The sequence below is a fragment of the Homalodisca vitripennis genome, chromosome 3 (genome assembly GCF_021130785.1).
Source record: "Homalodisca vitripennis isolate AUS2020 chromosome 3, UT_GWSS_2.1, whole genome shotgun sequence".
NCBI lineage: Eukaryota > Metazoa > Arthropoda > Insecta > Hemiptera > Cicadellidae > Homalodisca > Homalodisca vitripennis.
In genome coordinates this window covers 158,584,284-158,609,034 of record NC_060209.1, presented here as the reverse complement: position 1 = coordinate 158,609,034, position 24,751 = coordinate 158,584,284, and the positions used below count along the sequence as shown (strand labels likewise).

General features: G+C 31.6%; 1 protein-coding gene across 1 annotated transcript in view; it reads left to right on the top strand.

Annotated features, from left to right (window-relative positions):
* Positions 1-24,016, top strand: part of LOC124358420 — a 108,598-nt gene extending 84,582 nt beyond the window's left edge. The window contains exon 2 of the mRNA XM_046810718.1: positions 23,169-24,016. Coding sequence (XP_046666674.1) covers positions 23,169-24,016 — 848 coding nt within the window. The remainder of the gene's footprint in view (positions 1-23,168) is intronic.
* The last annotated feature ends 735 nt before the right edge of the window (positions 24,017-24,751 follow it).

The window sequence follows — 24,751 nt, the reverse complement described above, 5'->3', positions numbered from 1 at the left end:
TTCCAGATGTCTGATTAATTTGAAACTTTGCATACGTATCAAGGACCGATGACAATGCAATAATTTGATCATAAATCCTGAAGCTGAAGAGGAAGAGTAACCAGAGACAGAAATGATCAATGACCAATTCCAAAGAGCGCAACATGCTATGAATGTTGATCAAAGATAGTTGTTCATTCTTATCACAGAAAGTATCAAGAACCAACTCAATGGCGACACTAAACGAGAAAAAATTTTCGTTACTGGTGGAGCAGGCACCGGGAAAACATTCCTCTTTAATCTTTTGAAAAATCAAGTGAACCGATGTTATGGTAAACCGGTGGTAAAAGTTGGTGCTCTAACTGGAGTTGCAGCACGGTTGATCGGTGGATCTACGCTACACCGTCTGCTAAAACTACCAGTACAAAAAGATGGAGTAATTTTGAGTATGCCACTTCTTACTGACAATTATTTGAGAGGAATGCGTTAATTATGGCAAAATGTTGAGTTTTTGTTCATAGACGAAATTTCTATGATACCCTATGAGATGTTTTATATGATCGACTCTCGTTTGCGACAGCTGAAAATTCCAGACGCTTGTTTTGGAGGCATAAATGTGATTCTCTTTGGTGATCTGATGCAGTTACCAACTGTTCGAGGACATCAAGTTTTTCAACCAGAACGCATGAAGCTACACATTTGTGAAGACAGTTTCGTCTGGTTTAACTTAAACAAAATATGCGTCAACAAGGAGACACGACATTTATAGATGTGCTTAACGCCCTTAGAGTTGGAGAAATGACGTCTAGGCATCTTGAAATCCTTCTTGAAAAGGTTTCAAAAGATGCGACTAATGAATTCTCGATTGAGAGAGCATTAAGAATCTACCCAACCAATGATCAAGTTGCTAGACACAACGAAAAAGTTCTCCAGAGTTTTGAGAGTAAAGGGACAGTTATTTATACAATAAAAGCACAAGACCAACTCATTGATACTACTCGAAATCTAGGTAACAAGGACTTAGATTCTGTTATACCTAATGATATTAATAAAACCGGAGGACTTCCGATTGTACTGAAAATATTCGTAGGAACTAAAGTGATGTTAAGGTCCAACATTGACGTGTAGAATGGAAATATTGGTTTTATAACAGAAATTATCTGGCCAAATTTTCGCAGAGCCCAACTATACGCGGAAGACATCCCGTCAGTCCGTATCGATTTCGGACCAGATGGTGTGCACATGATTAAACAGATATCGATACAGTTACCATCGAAATACAGCTATGGAACTGCTGAGAGACGAATTTTGCCATTAATCCTAAGTTGGGCTTTGACCGTTCACAAGATGCAAGGTTGTACAGTTGATCATGCAGTCATTTATCTAGGCTCGCGATTGTTTGCTGCTGGACTAGCCTATGTAGCACTTAGTCGTGTTAGATCTTTAGACGGTATTCGGATTGAAGAACTTGATTGTTCTAAGTTAACAGGAAATACACCATGCAATAGTGAAGCTTTAAATGAAATGAGATTGTGGAATGAATCGTAAGAAATACCACATTTTCACAAGAAACTAATAGATACATCAAACTAAAAAATGAAAAATAAATAATAGTTTAAAAAAACTAAAAAAAACACGCTTTTACAGCTATCCAAACTAAAAAATAGAAAATAATCTTTAATTACTAAGAGTTTATATTATGGTAGTAGAAGGCAAAACAATCATTCATTGTCAATCACCTCAAAATAAAATTATAATAAAATTTAAGTTATTAACAGAATACATTAATTCAGAGTAAAAAGCATGGGGTGCATTTTACTACATTTCATAAGTCTCCTCTCAAAGATAATTACCGATAGAATGATTGTAATATTTAATATATCAAGCACCCCACGCTTTTTACTCTGAATTAATGTATTCTGTTAATAACTTAAACTTTATTATAATTTTATTTTGAGGTGATTGGCAATGAATGATTGTTTTGCCTTCTACTACCATAATATAAACTCTTTGTAATTAAAAATTATTTTCAATTTTTTAGTTTGATTAGCTATAAAAGCGTGTTTTTAGTTCTTTAAACTATTATTTATTTAATGTGTCAAGGTAGTAAATATATTCTGAGAAAAAAACATTCATTCCTTATTTTTCCCATTTATTGTTATTCTCCATTTCGAATTCCACCAAACCTAACGTAGCTAACGACAAATTTCTTTCTTAGGAAAAAGTCCTATATTGATTTTAAAAACCAATTAGTGTTCGTTAATGCTAAATGTTGTCTTACGGCTTATATATGCTAGCCTATTATATTATAGTACAATCTTTACAATTCAATTTACTGTATATTTTGGAAGAGTTTTTGGAGGGGATGATAGTATTTCAAAGTTATAGTTCATATACATATTTTGAGTAAACCTAATACTTTGCACATAAATTGTTACATTTTGTGGATTTACTGCACATTTAACTATGGGGCTTTTCTTGAAACGTTTATAAAGTTCCAATTTAAATCTTTAGACCTTATGTATAGTTAAGCAACAGCTGATTATTAAATAGCCAGGTATTCCCTGACAAATAACAAAATTAATATTGTATATTTATATTCTCTTAGTATATAATTTTAATGGGATTAAATGTTTTTTTTAATAAACATAGAAAAACTCCAAAAAGATTTCTAATATAAACAGACTCCTTCATAGCTAAAAGCAATACAAATATCATTAAAATTCTAACTAAATTATTTATTATCTTGTACTATTCGTTATATACTTTGAGAAAATATTATATTTGAAATAAAAGCAGCATTTCAAATAAAAATATTATGATACTTCTATAACTCCATTAAGACAAATTTAACTAATAGTGAAGATCGTTTAGCTAAAAACCAACTAAAGTTATTCAAGAAATGGGGTTTGTGAGAAATTAATTTAGTTTACAGTAATTTAATTACTTGTCAATAAAAAACAAAAATCACCAATTGGAAGGTTAAAGTTCGTATTAAATACTTTAAATTTGCAACGAAATTTATATAAACATAAAGTATTTGGACAGAGTGCTACTATTACCATTTACTACTAAAGATCTTCATTATTTGCACTTGGAAATTAGGCTAATGCTGATCAAAAGAAGGCAGATCACAATTTTCTAGTTCTTAACTGTACAATCGATGAGAAGATGACCAAAAGTATACCAAAGGTAAGTTTTGGACATTTGGCCCAGGAAATTATACCGTATTTCCACCACGCGTGGATGCTAATAGACTCATGGACAGCAACAGTGTTTGGGGTTTCTGAACACAAGGTAGTCCTGGGGTCAGTAACGGTATCAAAATCATTGTGTACCAAGTTCGAAATCTTGTGATTTCAAAATTAGAGGTCATCGAATATCCTATCACCACAACATTATTTACTGAAAAAAAGTACAACTATTGCTCTGAGGAGTTACATCGTTTTTTCACTACAGTTATTTGATATAACGGTTCACTAACTGATTCTAATGATATTTTCTATTGAGAATAATATATACAATGTAATAGGTATGAGTGAGGTGACAAAATTTAAAATATTTAATTTTTATAGTATTATATTTTCATACAGAACATTTTTAGATACCATAAAATAACATTCAACTTCTTCTTTATTAGTTTATTTTTTATGACAGTTTCTGTCAGATTTCTTTGAAATAATTGTATTATTCTGAAAACACCACTATGATTTAAGAAATAGAAAAATATGTGTGATACTTGTTGTAGTTGGGAAATCATTTAATAAGTTTGTAGTTAAATGACACAAGTTATTTATACTAAAGTTAATAAGCGTAAGTAACATTTTTATTATAGATCACTCGGTGAGGACAGACACCCGCTCTGGTGCCTCTAAAGTCATTAGGGGTTGATTAATGGGTGCATTAGACCAGAGTCTTAAGCTGAATACTAAATTAACTTGACAGTGAGGTAAAATTGATCAGGAAGTGTTCTTAAAATATACTTTGGTTATAGGGGTTCAATATGTAGTCCAAGAGTCTTAGTTAACCAGAATATAAACATCACTACATGATAGTAGTGTTTTTGACCAACATGCTAATTTTAAAATACATTAAGTATATCAGCCTTGACAATAATTGAATGAACTGATTTATTTTCACCATATGGTTTAATCTAACAGAGATTTATGTTGGTAATGAATAACAGTTCAACGGAAGTTTAATTAAGCATCGAAGTAAATAGCCAACAGAACATATTAGGAACAGAATAGAAAAGGATAAAATTTAAAAAACGGGATGTTTATCACCATACATTGTTGTGATGGTTATGTTCTTATGATATTAAGCTGAAAGAATATATTTAAATATTTCAGTTGACCAGAGAGTTAGCTTAAGTAAGAAGTGGTATTGATGAGACTGTTATAATGACAATATCTCAGGTTTGATCTCCATTTTTACTTGACCAGGAAGTTCATTCATGAGTGACTGTAAATTGGGAAGGGCACAACTTGAACAGAGCTACATTTGTGGATGGACATTAAGCAGCATTAACGGTTAATTTTGGAATAAATGGGGCTAAATACCGACGTAAAACTTATACCTATTTGTAATTCTCCATGGGATTATTCGACTGATCCCGTCCAGCCACTATTGCTCTGGTGGAATAAAATTCCTCATATATTCCTCATAGCAGAATTAAGTTAGTTGCCTCAGATTACGCTATTCAGAATTTATCAGAGTGAAGACTAAGGTCTATTAGTGCATAGAACTCACATTCAAAAGCGATTAAATACGTTTATTTGACAGATTTGTTCTTTGCATTGTTGTCAAAGCAAAGCAGAATAAGATTATTAAAAGCACATAATAATAGATATGAATTATTCTATGACTCTAAAGTAGAAAGAAATATAGAATATTAACTTTGGCATGTCTTTTGGGGGTAAGTAAGTGGGGTAGGAACGACGTTGTGGAATATACCGTGGTACTATATAAGCCAATAATATTCTGACTGAGTGAACACGAGTTATTGGATAAGCGGAGAATGGCTTCTGTCAAACATGTCGTGACATGTCAACATCACAGCACTCATTCAAACAACTCTTGATGAAAACCTTTGGCGGTTTTATCAAATGTAAATTTCATGCAAAACAATATTTTGAACGCTAGGGAAATATACATTTTCATAATAAAATATGTTTAGAAATACTTATAAAATATGTAGAGAGTGAAAACTTACAATAATCCGTTAATAATTTCCAATACAATTATTGATTTACAATTTCACGTAAAGTTATAATTATATAATGAATGTTATGTATTTTAAAAACTAGGAATAAGTATTGAAAATGTAAAATTTCTAAAGACACGTATGTATTTAAATTTTGGTACCCATTCAGTTGAATTATCACAACATTTACGCCACAAACAAATATAAGGTATTTATAACAAAAATAAGGATTAATTACTTTTGATTTAGTGGCATAGTTTAAGTTAAAAAAGCAATCTAATCTTCAGTCACATAAGAGTGAAAACTTCTTCAGTGACGATGAGGCAATTTATGTAGTCAGTTCCAGCAGCTTTGCGTCACGTACACATTTCGAGCGAGATAACTTTTAACATGAACTTTGTTTGCATACTGTATAAAAACAATTTAATACAAGTTATCAGATAAATCCATTCTAGCTGTTTGGTGTGATTTTGACGGTTAAAATTCTATAAATAGGAGGATATTGTTGCTGACTTTTGACAAGTGTAAATTACTGTCGTAAAATAAAAGTTTTTTTTTCATCGTGTCAATCTACCGCTTTAAAATACGTCCCATATTCGGTTGGTTGCATAAATTTACTAAATCTATTTTTAACTATTAAAAATGCCCATAAATAAGACGTAAGCACTAGATTTAGTATGACTAAACACATTTAAAGCAAAAAAGTTGTATATATATATATATATATATATATATATATATATATATATATATATATATATTTTGTACCATTACTGGATTATAAAATTTAAAAAAATTAAATTTTGTACACACTTATGAGCTAGCAGGAGTAGGACGTTAATGCAGACATTCCTGATTAAATTTTATATTACATTATGTTTCCTTTACCTGAAGAAACATACTTTAGATCGCCATAGAGTTATTGAACACTCATGTATATAAAATAAAAAACATATATATATGAGTGTTCAATAAGGTTATTCAATAAGGTTCAATAGAGTTATTGAACACTTATGTATATATATATATATATATATATGTGTATATATATATAATAAAATATGTATATATATATATATATATATATATATATATATATATATATATGAGTGTTCAATAACTCTATGGTGATCTAAAGTATGTTTCTTCAGGTAAAGGAAACATAATTTAATATAAAAATTAATCAGGAATGTCTGCATTAACGTCTACTCCCGCTAGCTCATAAGTGTGTAAAAAATTTTATTTTTTTTAAATTTTATAATCCAGTAATGATACAAAATGTACAATTTAAATTTTGTACAGTTATGGTTATAGTAGAGTTTTTCGAGGTGCCTTTCTAAATTTAAAATATTTATTAACGAAATTCTATAATTTGATACAGTTTTGACAGTGTAGAGTAGGTTCGGCGTACTAATGAGGGCCTCACATTCTCCTCGCTCAACATTGTACCTTAACCGTTTCGATAGCCACACCTAATTTTATTACAACACTTGAGAATATAAATTACATTTAGTTATAAACCTGCATGATTGTGCATTCGATCTTTAATGACGAAACGTTTTCTCTTCACGATAGCGTTCAAGATAGACACCATGAAAAACACGTTCTCTACTTGAGTATCACATGTGACAGTCACCTATTACAAGTAAATTGTTGATGTCACTGCTTCCAATGGTGACCTGAAGGTTACACGTATGTAACACAGAATACGCTATTATTGTTATTATTGGGTTTATCCCATTACGAATAAAAGGACAAGAATAAAAAACGTATAGACATTTGATTTGAGGTAAGTTTCAAAATACTCTTGCGTACCTTACAGTTTGAAATAGATTAACATTATGTAAAAATATAAACCAAATAAATTAAATTATTAAAAATGTTATCCGAATGAACAAAAATAGATTACATATTGTACAACGAACATATTTATTCTAAATAGAGTAATCAGTAGTATATGTTTGTAACTCCTGAAATCAGGTCAATATTCTCCAAATGTATACAACTGTAATGGTAAACCAATACGGTGTGTACATATATGTTATTACTGAAGTGTTTGCTCTCATATATCAGTATGATTAAACCAGCATAATGAATTCCAGAGCTCCTAGATTATACATAGTTTTAGGCGTATGTGTAAACGAGTTTTCGACCGATGCTAACAATACACTACATTCACCTTCATCATGATATTCAGTTTTATTACGACTAATACATTTTATTCATGAATTTTTTCACTTCTTATTTTAAATTCTTTTTCTTTTATTATAATATTTTCACACGGACATAAAATGCGTAATATTTACCTAGATATGTTTTTATAAATATGCAATGTGTGTAACTGTCGTTTATACAGCACACAACTTAATTATAATTCCATTCACTTCGTTGTCCTAAACAGCACAAGTTTTAACTTTTTTATTATAATTTGAATATTAAAAATAAAATAATTGTAAATAATATAACTAATTAACGTAAAATAAGAAACATTTTTTCTTTTTACTCACATGCATGTATTTCAGAGGAATCTAATGTATGAAAAGCTCCAGCTGGCATAAAATTAATAATAAATAAATTATATTTTCACCATAAAATGTTTCATAATAACAAATTCATATTATATTCTACATCTAGGATTAGGTCCTGGTAGAACTGAGTCAACCACAACTAAGGATTACTTTGATAGTATACTTTAATGTTACATTACTATTAGATTTAGTAAATTGTACTCAACTTGTAACTATAATTTATGAATTGTAAATGTGTTTAGAATTATTTCAATTATTTGGAATGATTTATTTTAAACTCTGTATGATTGATACTTTTTTTAAACATTACAGTATAAACCAAAGATAAGTTTCACCCAGATAAAACAGAAATTTTTAGAATATATAAATGTTGTTCTATTCAGTTCGGAAAAAAATCATGGGAAATTTAATGTTTTTACTGAAGTAAAAGGAGTCCTTGCTTTTGTGTCCTTCTTGATTGTCTCTGTAGTTGATAATATTGTAATATAAAACTAATTCTAACCTCTGCTCTCAATTTACCCCTAAATAAAGGATGGAGTTTACGTATTACCTCCAATGAGGACATCATTTAGACAATTATCATAGACTTAGATATGTTCAATATTATCTGTCATTTAAGGTATAGATATTGAAAGAAAACTATAACTCGGCATCTTATTCCGTCTCGTTGATCCTTGTCATTTTAAAAGTACTTCTATAGGAGCGTTTTTAGAACACGGATGTACAATATGAAACTTCCCAAAGTAAATTTTCATGTAACTTTTAGTGAACTGGAAAAGTTATAAAACTCCAAAATCGATACTGTGCCTTGACTTTACTTTATATATTTTACCTCCAATAGGGAAGTCTTTCTAAGGCATACACGAAAAGTACATTTTCCGCATCTACACAATTTTTTTTGTTTGGCTTCTGTTGAACTGAAGAAATTCCAATTTGGAGTCAGTTAAAAATATACGGAGTGTGTGTTTAATGAGCGTGGACAGGAAATAATAATATCTCTATACATTACGTTAATAGTGAATGGATTACAAATTTGAGTTAAGGTAAACGTGGGTTACCTGTACCCGCAGACAGTAAGTAGGCAGTTACAGTTTGTTGTGGTAATTGGGAAACTTGACAGAGTCAGTTTAGTAATAACCTTAACTGTTCAGAGAGGGCTTTATACAATTGTTTCATCTAGTTAAACAACTTGCTTTCTACTATAAATAAAATAGTTTATTCTGTTTTCATAAAATACAGAAACTAAAAACTGTTTTTATATCTTTATAGGTAGTTTATAATTTGATAAGTACGATATTAATAGTGGAGACATACTAAGTGGTCCGTTTTTAAGAGTGCATTATAAGTTAGATAAAAATCTAAATTCTTTTACTTTAAGAAATAACGGGTAATATCAAGCAAGTATGACCATATAGAGTACAACTTTTTTGATGAAGATAATTCATATTTAAATCCCGAAGTTTTCACTACTTGAGATCCACGGCTCAAAATTATCCACACTTAATGTGTTAAACATTGTAAATTTAATACAAATTCTTTTAACTGAAACTATAGGAAGGTTTTGACAGAGTCAAAACCCTCTGAGGAAGAACTGTTTCGAAGTTCCTAAAATATACTCACCGCTTGTAAAACGTGTAAAAATAATTTTACTATGTACACCTTTGTAGTTTGTCCCATTCGTAACGGCCTTACATTCACGCAAATAATTTAGTCTAATGATCTCAGAATATAAATATTTAAGCATACCAACTGTTCAACTTTAACTCGTGCTATACAAATCTGAAAAAAAGGCTAACGGTAAAGTTCCAGTCATATGTTGGTAACAAGTCGTGTCTACGGGTGAATATTTAACAATACGTGTGGAAAATAAAGACATTATTATCGTTTAGAAAGAATTAAATTATTTAAACAAAGTTGAAATACAACGATAGTATAAAGAATAAAATTAAACCATCTATTCATTAGTTGTTTACAGTAGGGTTTTTTAAAGAAAGAAACATTTGTATACCAAGTTTGATTCGTTTCAAACAAACTACAATCCCAGTGGATGCTTTGTTGTTTAATTGATTTTGGTACTCGGATTTTAATTAGAAGCTTGCTTATTAAAAATAATCAATAAAACCACTTTAACAAAGAAAGAAATTCCACCTAGACAGTTATGTAGGTTTTAACTGTAAAGCAAAATAAAAACTTTGTTACAACATCTTTGAAACTGGTACTGCTGTAGTTGTTAATACGTTGAATTTTATGTTTTATAGTATTTTAACAATATATTCTTCATAGATTATTGTAAGTTTTAAAATCTGAAAATAATATATATATATATATATATATATATATATATATATATATATATATATATATATATTGTGTGTGTGTGTGTGTGTGTGTGTGTGTGCGCGCGCGCGCGTGTGTGTGCATTTCAGAACTTGTGTTTACCCATACAGAAAGAATTTACACCTAAAAAAGAAGAAAATCCCTATTGCATTAAATGCAAAACAAAACATGACAAATTTCCCCATAGTCTGGTTACGTTATGTTGATGAATTTCCACCGTATTTAATAAAAACCAATATTTTCAAAATTTTACTAACCTATTAAATTTGTTTTATCCGACTGTTAAATTTACTTATGACATTGAAACAAATTCATCATTGACACTTTTAGACGTATTAGTAAAAAGGAATAATGGCGGCATACAATATGACATTTACAGAAAACCCACTTGCAACAACAGATACAAACCACACAATTCGAACCATCCACCTTCCCAAAAAAGAGCTGCTTTCCACACCATGATTAATAGATTACTTACAACACCTTTAAACAACGATGAATATACGAAGGAACTAAGAAATATAAAAAGTATAGCAGTTTTTAATGTATACTCAACAAAATTAATTGAAAGTTTATTAAAAAAACAAAAGAAAAATGTATTAAAAACATCAAAAATACGGTTTAAAAGCGAACAAGAAGAAAAAGGAACCTGGCAATCCATGAGTTATGGTCTATTTTATAAAGAAATTAAAAAAGTATTCAGAAAACATTTTGACATGAACATAACATTTTGCGCAACGAAAAAGATAAACAATCTCATTGGAAATCCAAAAGATAAAATTTTAAATGAAAATAAAAGTAGAATTTACAAAATTAACTGCGAAGACTGTGATAAGATTTACATTGGCCAAACAAAATGAAACCTTAAAAAATATTTAAAGAACACGAAAAATATTATAAATACGGACAAACTCAAAAATCAGCTATTGCCAAACATGCATTAGAAACAAATCACACTTATAAAAATTTCACATTATTAAAACAAGTCTATAAGAAAGAAGAACTAGACGTTTATAAAAACATTATATATATAACAAAACATAAAGATAAAATATTAAACAATGATTTTGGACGGATTAAAATTATTAAACTTATTGTTTTTTTTGTTATTATTTCAGTGAAAACTTGTAAGTATTTGACAAGAACTATTTAGAGCAGACTCACAAGTAGTACTGGGGAAATACAGCTTTATTATTGCATGATGTAGTTTCAACAAATATTTTAATTACTCAGAAATGTTTCTGCATGCATAAACAATATAAATTACATTCTTTTATCGTGCTGTACACTATACCATTTTTTGTAGTCCATGTCATATTGAAAGCATAATGCTTTTGGGTATGTCTGTTTACTAAAAATATATGCACTTTCAGTTCCTTCCTCCATCCCCATCAATCAGGATTCCATAAGATTTAGTCGGGAAGAAATCAATTACATCATAACATTTTAATTTTAATTTAAACGGATATGGGTAAGTATTAGGCCCTGTGTGACACTTGTGACTGGATCTGATGTAAGTGGTGGTGTCTGAGCTCTAAGATTGACGTGGGCCGTAAAACTTGGTACTCCTTCTAATAACTGTTTTGGCCTTAATTGTGGCTTAACAGTTATTATTGTTTCCGGTGAGCCTGGAATGAAATTAAATAATCCAGTAATCTTAGAAGGGAACATATTTCAAACCTAAAATAAAATCTATGACCAGTGTTGTAGAAGAGTATTAATTCAGGACGACCACTACAGTTACCCATCATTAAAATGTTATATTTAATGGAATACTTTTTCCCTAACGAAATTTGAAGATAATTTACGTGAAACTGAGGAACGAAAATGGTTGTAAATCAAAGAAAACTCTCCTGACTCTAAGAATGCGAATTTCAATTATGAAGGAATGCGGACACTTTCACAAGAAATTTCCAAATCAGATCTCTCGAAAAAATATCATTGGTGACAGAGATCAAACACCACACACCTTTCACAATGCAGTGTGCACAGTTATTGTTGTAATCTTTATAAACAATTAAAGTATACGTATTTCTCTGAGGTAATTAAAAGGAAGCAACTAGGTTTTTACTAAGAAAGTCCTGAAGATTTAAAATGAATGTTAGAAACCGTTATCATTTAAATCCAATCAAAGTAAACCGTTTCAATTCTTGTAATTTTGAACATTTATATTATTATAGTTTATTATATTTTTTAATTTAGCCTTAATTATAGAGTCAATGTGCGTTATGTTAAGGGCTGCCATATTAGGGAGACAATTATATCAGATACCTAATTTAACATTTATATGTAATTATAAGATCCAGACAGGTGATTCTTGAAATCAGGTCGTTACCGACAGTCTGACCGTCTGTGAGACAACCCTTGATAGAAATGTCCTCGACACAGGAAACGATAAATAACATTAGTCTAAGTAAACACACTATTATTTTAAGGACCAAAAGCTCAAAAGGCAGTCCGTATGTTTTTCCATATGTATGTCTGTGCGAAAACTCTTGAACTGTCAGAAAGAATTGAAAATTAGGTACACAGATTTCGCTTAAGCTGAGGAAGAGTTATATAGATTTTTGGGTCAAATGTGAAATGAAAATCTGTCTGACTGTCCGTCTCTTGAATAGTTAATTTGTTTTGTTTAGTTATTATATCGGGTGCTAAAAACAATCATTATTGTTAAAGGCATTGCATATCAATAACACTATATATTTACACAATAATATTATAAAGTTTGAAGCAGAAGTATGTACAAAACTATGTGCCGTAACAGGCTTCGTGAGGTTCCACACAAAATTTCATATATTTAGCATATTTTATTCCCAACATGTGTTGCAGACAAATCAAAATGTTTCAAAAGTATATACAAAAAATACGTTTCATAGAACTTATTCTTGTAGAAACTAAGTTTCATGAAAATTCGTGCATATTAAAGTTCTTTTCGTTATATCTTGCCTCATAAAATATTCAGATGTATCTCATGACATTAGCCTTTATCTCAGTGTTTTAAATAATATAAATCTAAACACAAAATCCCTATAAAATGATATATCTGTGCCAGCTGCGTAAAGAGTGTTAAGTCAAAAAACATAGTTTTGAGATATTCACGTTTGAAGTTTTAAGTAAATCTGAAACCTACACTTTTTAGTAGTATGTGGACATTTTACTCCTACAGACCTCCTATTTTCATTAAAATATTAGTTTGTGTATTACCTTAAAAGGTACTATACTTCAAAATAACGTAACAATATTTTCTTTTATTAGAAAAAAATGTAAAACTTTTTTTGACTTGGACTTAACACGGTTTACACTAATTGCATTGACTTAAACTTATTTTATACTAGAAGAAAAGCTGCGATTTGAAACAGTAAACTTTTATACAGTACACTGTCTTTAAATATTTAAATTGTTTGCAGGGTTAAAAAACAAACTTTAAGTAGTATATTGTTTAATTAAGTCAAAGGCTAGATTAAATATTTATACAAACACAAAAGTTTTACTCTGGCAAACATATTGGTAAATTGACAAAATTTAATTTTTTGTGTTTCGGAATCGCTGTAAAAAAAGTTAACAGTTCTCTAAATCTTACAGAGCAGTGAATTATTAATATTTCAAACAATTAATTAGTTTTTGAAAATGTCTATTAACCCTTTCCTTTGGCGGATTGTTTTTATATTTATTTCTTTTCGTTTTATTACGTTTTTCTTTTTTTTTGGATTTTGTGCGTTCCTCCTTTTTTACAACTAATGGTACTGCCTCTTCAGTTTTCTTCATTTGGAATGTCATCTGGATAGGTATCCTTTGCTTCCTGTGAAGTCTTCAGGTCTTTATAAAATTGCTGAAACACAGGTGAAATAAAAGGTAATAGGTCAAGGAGGTCTTTCTTTTTGTTTTCAGGGATAGGGGTTTGGCCCTTGTAACGTAGACTAGGGGTCATTGCAAAAGTGGTTTTCATATACATCTACTTTTAAAACTTATACATTGAAATGATTGATTGGGGTCCAATGAAGTTTTGTAGAAAAATGATTCCAGGTTCACTTTTTAGGTACTTCAACCACTGCTCATTCCTCCAATTGAAACTGTTTCCTACAACATCTTGCTTGCGCTGCTGGAGATCACTTTTGAAAAACTTAGCAAAGTCAAAAAAAGTCTTCAAGTTCTTCATTACAATAAAAGGATGCTTTGATCCGGTACTTCGTATAAGCTGGCTCCAATCGTGGGGGTGGTTAATGTTTCTGTGAAAGGTTTTTTTTACGTTTTTCAATTAGAGCGTGAGATGTATCACACTCCTTGTGCGTATGCCCAGGTATCAAACATTTATGGTTGATTTCATTTAGTCCTGGCGAATTCTGTAGGGTCACCATACACATAGCAGCTATGTGTGTGTTTTTGTTCTGGCTCCCACACGTATCTGTGTACATTGTCAAACATGTCGCATCAGGTTTTGTAGCTTCCGAAATGAACGAATAGATAAATGAACCCACTTCATTGGCACCTCTACTAGCTATACCTTCATGCCAAAGGTAGCAGTAAGTTAAGCCTTCAGTGCAGTCGTAGACTGTTAGGTTGAAAGTCCAAAGTTGGCGTTTATAGAAAGCCACAGAATTGTGAACTAGAGGAGTTGGCAGGCATTGCTGCAAATCAAATGTCACTGTTTTAGTGGTATGGTCAACTTTTGATTTTTCTTTATCTAACTTTTTAGATTCATATGCAAACTCTGCATCTTCAAGATGACAATTTTTTTCTTTTAAATACGCCCCTTTTTCATCTTCCGAAGAAAAAATCTGTGCTTTTACCTGCACTACACATTTCCAAAATCCGCTTAGATCTTGATGACATGATGGTAAACTAACTTGTACACTACACTTTACATTAACCAACAAACTATCAGGTTATGATGATTATTATGTGCTTGTTTTCCAGAGTATGGTCAATACAACTACTGAAAACTAAAGTAGTCAAATCAGGCTTTAAACAGTGTAAAGTGTGTTAACTTAATAAATAAATTAGTGAATAGTGCGTTAAGTCACAAATTGCTTGGACTTAACACACTAAACACAAATAGACCTTAAGCAGTATAGTTTGAGTAAAATGTGACCATGGACTAAACACACTTTACACAATCAATATTGTTCACTTTTTACCATTGGCGCACAAGTGAATAACCTGTTTATTATGTGAAATTGGACTTATCACCCTATACACAAACGTAGATATCATTGTTCTGCATGCGGGTGTAGCAATAACTCATTTTGACCAATTTTGGACTTAACACTCTTTACGCAGCTGGCACAGATATGTTTTAGGATAGTTGGGCTACATCGGTTAATATATCATATGTTTGACTTTTTTTATAAACAATAACTAAGATTGTTTACAAATTGATTTATTCTCATATTTTATCGTTGTTCTCATGTTTACCGATAGTATCACTGTAAAAATATTTGGTAACGCTCAGACAAATCCCATGGAGATACATGTATTCAGTGTTTCTCCTATGAAATGAAGCCTCACGCACAATTTCAAGGCTACATCAGGTTAATTTTCAAAATATAGCACGGAGAGTCACACAGAAACTAAAATTTTCTAGCTCTACGAGTTCCCTAAAGCTCAGACAATTATATAGTAATATAAATTGTAATACTATAATTTACTGAAATTAATATTTTTATATAAGTGCGTGAATGTAAAGAGCACCCGCACTTGCAAGTTTCGAAGAAACAAGAATTAATGAGAATCAAACCTCAGTGAGAAAACTTGCTAGTCTACATAGCAGTAACAAGCACCCGAACTAACAGGTTTCAAGGAAACGAGTACTAATGTTAATCAAACCTCAGTGAGAAAACTTGCTAGTCTACATAGCAGTAACAAGCACCCGAACTAACAGGTTTCAAGGAAACGAGTAGCCTACTTATGTTAATCAAACTTCAGTGACTGAAGGTACGAGTCTTCTGAGTAATGTAGAGATTAGAATAGTTTGTGACACTGTAGAGGCTCAGAGGTGAGTTATTAAACCCACACCTTCTCACTTATTACAACTAAGTAGTCCCGTAACAAATTCCACACAAACAAGGTTTTGATCATCCAGTTAGCATAGCTTTTCACTGCCTAAAATTTTACATATTTTATATATTTAATAAATATGAAATGGTCACAGATATTAATCATAAATTAGTTATCTGTGTCTTCGGTAGAATCATTTTCCAAAGTTTTTTGAAATTTTAAATGTACAAATAATTCATTATGGAATAAACTAAATTTAAAGAAAATCCAATTCCCTTAAAAAAAGGTGTATGACAATAATTAAAGAGTGTTATTTGCTAAGTATGCTGAGTATTGTGTTAAAAATCAAAACAATAACATTCTGTTCGTATTGCTGTACCCCATGATTCCCAAACAAACAATTATTTGAAACTAGTACGTAATAAATTAATAATAACGTACTAGAAACAGCTACGTGCAGCTGGTTGTAGTATTAGTATTTATTACTATTACTTATGTATAGTAGTAGTAATAGTAGAAAATTCGTTTTATTTTACATTATTCTGGATTTTATCTAAGCAATTGCAGTAAAAAGACATGAACTCGACGTGATTTACTTTTTATAAATTTGCTGTAACGTTTATTTTTGTTATTATGTAATATTTTTCAGACTAATGTTGTGATATTAACTTATTTATGAGTAGTTTAACGACAATGCAACTGAAACTCGAAAAAATAGTATTATCAACAACAAATACACATACACACAGATTATCAAAAAGGTAATAAAATATCAAACTATAGTTAAAAACGAGTATACTATAGATGCATGAACGATCCTGTAAAATATCCGACAAGAGTTTGGATCCTGTATAATAGTTGACATTTGATTGAATAAGCTTGTTACACAAACAAGAAGTTTTACGACTCATTGAATTTCATTCTTTATTATGGAAGCTACGAAGTAACAATAAACATAAGGATTCGTTCTCAAAGGATATTGGTGTTTTCAAAGTTGCAGGAATCACATCTGAGACAGAAAAAGGAGTTGCTACATTATACGTTCCTTTGTTGGAACAATAATATGGAATAAAACTTCAGTAGCGGAAGGAAAGTGTTCAATTATAACCAATATAACCCGTTTCAGTTATAGACAAAAGAGTATGTAGTTTAGCACTATGGGTTGGAATGATTAAGACTTACTTGAATAAACTTTCTCTCTCGTGTTGTAGCTACTTCCCATTATTATTAATAGACTTTGCAAAATATTTCATTTTGGATAGGCAGATCTATTCTTAAAAATTCTTGAACTTTTAGTCCATACTTTCATAACAATATACATACGCTATCTAACATTAGTTATTGAGCCAGAATTCAAATGTAAGTACTAGGAATTTTTAAATCTTAAGATATTAAAAGTCATCTACAACATTTGTAAAGAAAACTAAGCGTGACATCGTAAAAAATAGGCTGCAAACCAATTACAAACGTTATTTAATATAGCTGATCATGTACAAATATTATATAACCGAACAAAAATCTTAAAAAGAATTAAGTTTAGACAACAACAAAAATGCACAGACACACACACACACAATTTATTCCCTAGCATAAATATTCTATTTACATTGCAGAACATAATGCAGTTGTATAAAGTTAATTGAGAGATTTGGCGCAAGTACTGTAAATCCAAAGTTATATGTAACACGTTGAAAACTATCCCATTTTCTTACTACTCAACGAACAAGTAGCAGATCTTATAAATAAAAATGAATGCCTAAGCGGCTGGACCGATACGCATAGTTATTTTTTAAAAGTATATGTTGAAGGCAGAGGAAGATTTGAATACAGTAAATAGAAACATTTTCCAGAATAGTTCAGTATTCGGGAAAACATTCTGGTTACGAAACGTAGTACAAAGTTAACTGATACTAAACAACTCTTGATACATTTAGTTGAAGTTCATTGAAGAGGCAGAAAACAGTGTTTCATTGTTATTCTAGAAAATATCAAATATACAGTATTGGTTCCTTCATCTTTAGTTGTTGCAAATTAAAAATACAAAGGTACTATCCTACTTTTATTTCACATTTCATCATTGACGAATTTAAAACATTTAGTGTACTCGAAATACTATTTAAACGGTGTTATATAAACAAGCCTTATCTTCAAGAACAACTAAACGTGATTTTTTCACATATACTACTAGAAACTGGTTGGCGGCCTTGAAAATGTTACTGTTTCCTAGGGGAGAACGCATGGCACACTCCTTTCTTTATCCATGGAAGGATTATATTATATTAATAATCCAAATGTACCTGATACTAAAACAGCTGTAGACACGTTCAGTATAACTGCGTCAAATAAGTATAAAACTGTATTTACAATTATTGAAAACGAACCTAAATTATTTAGCTATGAATGTTTTCGCATAAGGTACTCGAAACTGAGAGGTCTCCTGGACCTTGTGATGTGTAAATTTTAACAGAGGTTTAAGGTGTAACAGAGAATCATTAACTAACATGCCTCAACGATCCATTCGTTCTCACACTACAGTAACTCAGAAAAACAAAAAGACTTTTATGACGCAAAACCTTTCAAAACATTATTTTAAAATGTTACAAGAACTTAATCTGAACTTTCCCCTTATACTGAAAATTACATGATTTTACCCTAGACCGTAATAGGATTATCAGGCTTCCCGGTCCCTGGCATACATATTTTCTCTATCGGGGCAACAAGACAAACTCAAATTAGGCACTTTAAATATCATAAATAGAAATTAAACTATAAGAGCGGGAATAGACACTTCTTAACCGAAATTTTTCTAAAAGCTAAACACGTGTATATTGTTTTATAGGGAAAATAAGTCAAACTCAACTCTGGCACATTAATTGAAGTTAAACGCCCGGAAATAGACCCATTTTTATCGAAGTTAACTTCTCAATCGTACATGTATATACACTTCATTGAGACTACAAGACAAACTCAACAAAGGGATCGAAAATATAATAGACATTCCGTACAGATCAAGTGTAGAAGTGAAGGCTTTATGACCTTAAATACTTATTAGAGACCTATTTTTTGTATTATCTCAGGGCAACCTGTGGTATTGGAAATATAATTATTTTGAACCAGAAATACTCCTACACATACAAAACCGATATAAGAGTCAAGTTAAACTCTTATCCTCTTTACCGGTAACACTGCATAATAATATATTCCTGACATATGCCTACAAGTTAAAACAATTTAATATGACTTAATTATATTACATCGCAAGTGCTTGTAAAAGCATCGTAAAAAAATTAGTATAAGGAATTCGATTTTGGAAATTGTTTGTGATGCAGTCGGTAACAGCTAATAGGCAATATATTACGGCTAAATTTTAAAAGCGTGTATAAAACCGTTAAAGTTCTGTAATTATATCAAGTGTTACGTAAGTATAAAACCCAACAAGCAATAGGATTCTTTAAACTACAAGTACTTGCTCATTAAATCATTAATATTATTCTTATGAGAGAGAAAATTATCTCAAAAAACATCATTAGGTTATCAAAATATTAGCAGCCTGTGCTAAAGAAATTATGATCATTATCATTTGTTATAAGCTACAGTGGATCGACTGATAGAAATTCTTAGCCTAACATTCTAAACAACTAAATGTGGGTCATATAAGATTAATAGTTTCAACAGTTTTACTACTTTGAATAAAACTGATTGAATTAATCTTTTTGTTTGTATTTTAAATTGCATTAGTCAAGAAGTTTTTTATAACAAAAGCACTAATAATGTACTAAAGTTGCATTATAAACATTACGTTTCAACAATGCTGCTGAAGATAGAAAGAAACATTTTTCTAAATACATACATAATCAAAAACAAAATTAAAACATCAGAAAAGGAATAAATCGTAAAAATAAGAAATATAATAGTAAGAAGGAGAGTTAATGAATTTGAAGCTAAGAGTTTTCTTCAAATTTTGAAAAAGAAATTTGGTATCTTTTCAAATAATTATATAATGCGTTTTTAGTATGATGGAATTTAAAAGTTATAGATCTAATCTAGGCTGCGTAGGAATGTTGAAAATGGTAAAATACAAAGAAATGTAAGGTCATTTTGTCTTTATTTTTTATAATATTTATGTCCTGCTAAAATTAAATTTTTTTAACACTGGATTATTAATCAGTGTCTTATAACTGAAAAAAATTAAATTGTTTATAAGCAAACAACTATCAGCAAACAATTTGGCTAAAAATTTAATCTATCTGGACAAGCATCCATTTGATTTTTCGAAAAACTTATTTTGGATCTTGAAAATCTCTGAGTCCATGTTAACGTCTCAAATCGCATATACGACTTTTATATAAAATATAGCACTTTTAAGAATTTGGCATATGTCGTAGTAATCGTAATCACTAATACGATATACTTTCTCTTTAAATGTTTGTTACTCTATCTTTACCTAACTCATCAATAAACTATCTCAGTTTTTTGCAAATAAGTACATTTCCACTATTGCCTGACCAATAAAAACGAATATCGATCAAAAGTTATATTCATTAATTAACACTTTTTATTTAATTTTGAGTACACGTACAAGTATTTTTTGTTAATTTGTCACGCAACGAAGTAGCTCATTAGATTATTACTTAGATTACCAACGAGTGTAAGCTGTTGGCAATAACCAATACATCCAACATAAAATGCTTAGAATTTCTGATAAAGCCAATTATATTGAGTGGGAAGACATGAGACGTTCAGAGAGAAGCTGAATATAAATTGGTGATAGACGACTGTGAATATTCACTGCAGACCTGCTCATATTCACAAGCGTTTCTGCAGAGTGGCTCTTTAAGTTATGAGTAAACAGGAGAGCCAGCATTAAATTCTGAAGAATTCCATTCACCCATATTGAACACAAGATGCTCATAATTGGATTTCAAAAGATTTTGAAAATTTCTGAGTATTTCATGATTATATAAATACGAGTATATAGATGTCAATATTCGGGTTTTAAAGGTCAGACCATATAATAATTTAACAAAATAAAAAGCTTGCTTTAAAAGAAACAAATGTATAATATTAAATTATCATATATTTAATTTTAATTCAAATAATTTGTACTAAAATTCTAAATAAATGATAGTATACATTTTAAAGTATACAATATATGGGGATGCCAGACCACATGTACATAACAGGCTTCGCGGAATTTGTATCAAACATGTAAATTCCATATCTAAGTTAATTTTCAAGTGTTGGAACTTTATACAAAGCAGAATTTCCTTGGTCAGACGAAAGAGAAATTTGCCAGTTTAGAGATTTATGAGCTTCAATGTCGCTCAATCAAATCTTAGTTTAGACGCTATACTATCATCGAACTCATTCTGGTCTGTGTACTAGAAAACATGGATGTTATATTTAAGTCCATAGATGAAGTTGTTTTTGAGATATTCCGGTAATATTTATGCTATGCAAACGCTCTGTCCTATCCCATAGAAGGACAAGCCTACAAGAAAATAAACTATATGTAAAACGTAAAGAGCTCTATTCTTTCAAGAGACACAAATATAGTTGAATAGACAAAAAGAGGAATTTAACAGAACTGTTCGTAAATAAAGAAAATTATTAAATGTAAAACTATGTTACATTTTATAATGACAAATTGTTTACTCAGTACTCCGATCTTTGCAAATTTGTTTATTCTAAAATCTTACCCATTGTCATCTTGTTTTGCATTACGACCCTTGTAGAGGTATTCACGAACGCTCAGCCAAATCCCACAGAGTGACGTGCAGCATCAATAACTTGGTGATGCATCTATGTAAATCAAGCTTCTGATCAGAAGCATGTCTGTAAATCAGTTTCACTTGAGATATCGTGCGGATACGTGGAAAACAGACAAATGCAATTTGTTCAGCCTCTTGAGAGATGATAGCCTTCTCTAACAGTAATCAAACAACTTATGAAATATATATGTATTTTACGCCTAACGTATATTGCATTGCTTATTTCTCCATCCGGGAGTAATAACAAATCCGTTTGGAGCAAAGCAGGCAGAAGAAAAACTATTCAACTTCTATAATCTGCGAGCTTTCATACAGATGTATGCTCTCCAAAACTAGCATGTGATTTTGTAATATGAATAATGGATTCCAAAGTCAACACTCGATATCAATCAACTATTTAGTATACAATCTATATATAACAGGTATATATATATATATATATATATATATATATATATATATATATATATATATATATATGTAATAATTGGGGTGGGGGGGGGGGGGGGTGGGGGGGGGGGGGGGTGGGGGGGGGGGGGGGTGGGGGGGGGGGGGGGTGGGGGGGGGGGGGGGTGGGGGGGGGGGGGGGATTTTCTTCTGTCTTCTCCCAGCCAGTAACTTCAGCTCCACACTTCGATTTCAACACACATTCTTCTTTGGCGGCTATATCTTTCTCTGCTTCGGAGGTCTTAGAGGTCTTGAGGAATCTTGATGTTATGAAGGGTGCTGGGCCCTGACAACGTACCTCCATCATTTTTGTATCACTGCAAAGACATCTTAGTTCAAACCCCTGACTACTCTATTTAACCTATCTCTACTGCATGGAATATTTCCTGAAATTCTTAAAGTGGGACACGTGGTTCCTATACTTAAGAGTGGTAGTTCCTCAGAAGTTGAAAACTATCGTCCCATTACCATTCTCTCTGCTGTTGGGAAGGTGTTTGAAGGGCTCGTACTGTCTCGTTTGAGACCATACTTGAAACCTCTAGTTTGTCCTAGTCAACACGGTTTTTACCGCCTGCAAATCCACAGTAACCAATTTACTTCTGTTTGAAGAAAAAATACTATCCACCATGGGGTCTGGTAAACAGCTGGACGTGGCTTTTATTGACTTTGCCAAAGCCTTTGACAAGGTTGACCACTACATTCTTGGACAAAAACTCAAAGCTTATGGCATTCACGGCCCACTCCTCTCCTGACTGAGCGACTATCTGCTGCGACGGCGCTTGCTGGTAAGGCTTCCTGGTGCACTTTCTCAGGAATTCCATCAATCCTCGGGCGTCCCTCAGGGCTCCTTATTAGGCCCATATCTTTTCACTGTATTCATCAATGATATTACTTCGATACTGATAGTGGATGCCCTGCTTTTTGCTGACGACGTCAAAATCTACACGGTGGTCTCCAGCCGGGACGACTCTGCACTGCTTCAGTCGAGTCTTGATGGTGTTCTGGATTGGTGTAGAACTAACAACATGAAGCTAAACTCGTCCAAATGCTCTGTAATGACCTTCAGTCGATTGCATCAACCTAGTATTTTTCAGTATTCACTGGATGGTCAACCTCTGGATAGAGTATTCAAAATTAAGGACTTGGGTGTTACCTTCTCTGCTGATCTTTCCTTCAATGACCATGTCGATGAGCTGTGCAGAAGAGCGTATAGGATGTTGGGATTCATCAACAGGTCTACTCGTGGAATGACAAGCTCTGCAGTCTTAAGGACTCTCTACTCATCCTTCGTTCGCCAGTTATTGGAATATGCGAGTCCTGTTTGGTCTCCCTACCAGCTGGGTCTTGTTGACAAACTGGAAGCGGTCCAAAGGAGATTCCTGAGACTGGTGGGACTGCGGCGAGGACTGCTGTTTAGAGACATTCCTGTTGCTGAGCTGCAGGCCGAGCTTCTTCTCCCAGATCTTCGGACCAGGCGCTGTGTGGCGGATGTCTTGTTGCTGATTCGGCTGATAAGGGGGGAGCTGGACTGCCCGTCGCTGCTTTCGCGAGTGGATTTTCGTATACCATCGGGGACTCGTTCGAGGGAGTTGTTTGGGAGGCGCCAATATTCAAGAAACTATGACTTCCATGGTCCACTTGCAAGGATGATGAGAATTGGCAACCGTCACTGCGGCGGGTTGGATCTCTTCCACGACGGGGTTTCGACCATAAGGAGAGGAGTATTGACAGCCGCACAGCAGGACTCTACATGAAGCGTCCTACCGTATCTATTCTTCATTTGTTATTATTTTTTTGCATACGTACATATAGTATTTATTGATTGTTATTGTTTTTGTTACTATATATGCATTTTTATCGATTGTTATTATTCTTAGTATATTTTTCAAGTTGTTACATACTTTGCTTGTATTTATATCTGCATGTATTCGGTTGCTGGTATACTTATTGTTTGCTTGTTATAGGTTTGATTTGTAAACATTGGTTTGTCTTTTATTTCTTGCATACGTACAGATAGTATTTATTAATTGTTTTTGTTACTATATATACATATTTATCGCTGTTATTATACTTAGTATACTTTTCAAGTTGTTGCATACTGCTTGTATTTATACTGCTTGCATGCTAGTATTCTGTTACTAGTATATTTAAGTATCTGCATGTTATAGATTTGATTTGTAAACATTGGTTTTTGCCGTTGGAATGAAATAAATAAATAAATAAATAAACCCAGTTGATTTAATGAAATTAGCCCCTAAAATTCCACATTGTGATAAGTTATTAATTACTACTAGATTAACCTTCCAGGATAAGTTGTCAATTTTAATTTTAAGATTTAATTCTCCTAGTACATTTAATTTTTGGTTTCCAGCACTAACACATTGTACCTTAGATTCTAACAATTTGTTAACTAAATTCGCTTCCCTTAAATGATTATAAAAGTTTCGCACTGATTAAACTTAGTGTATTTCCAGTGTATAACAAAAATT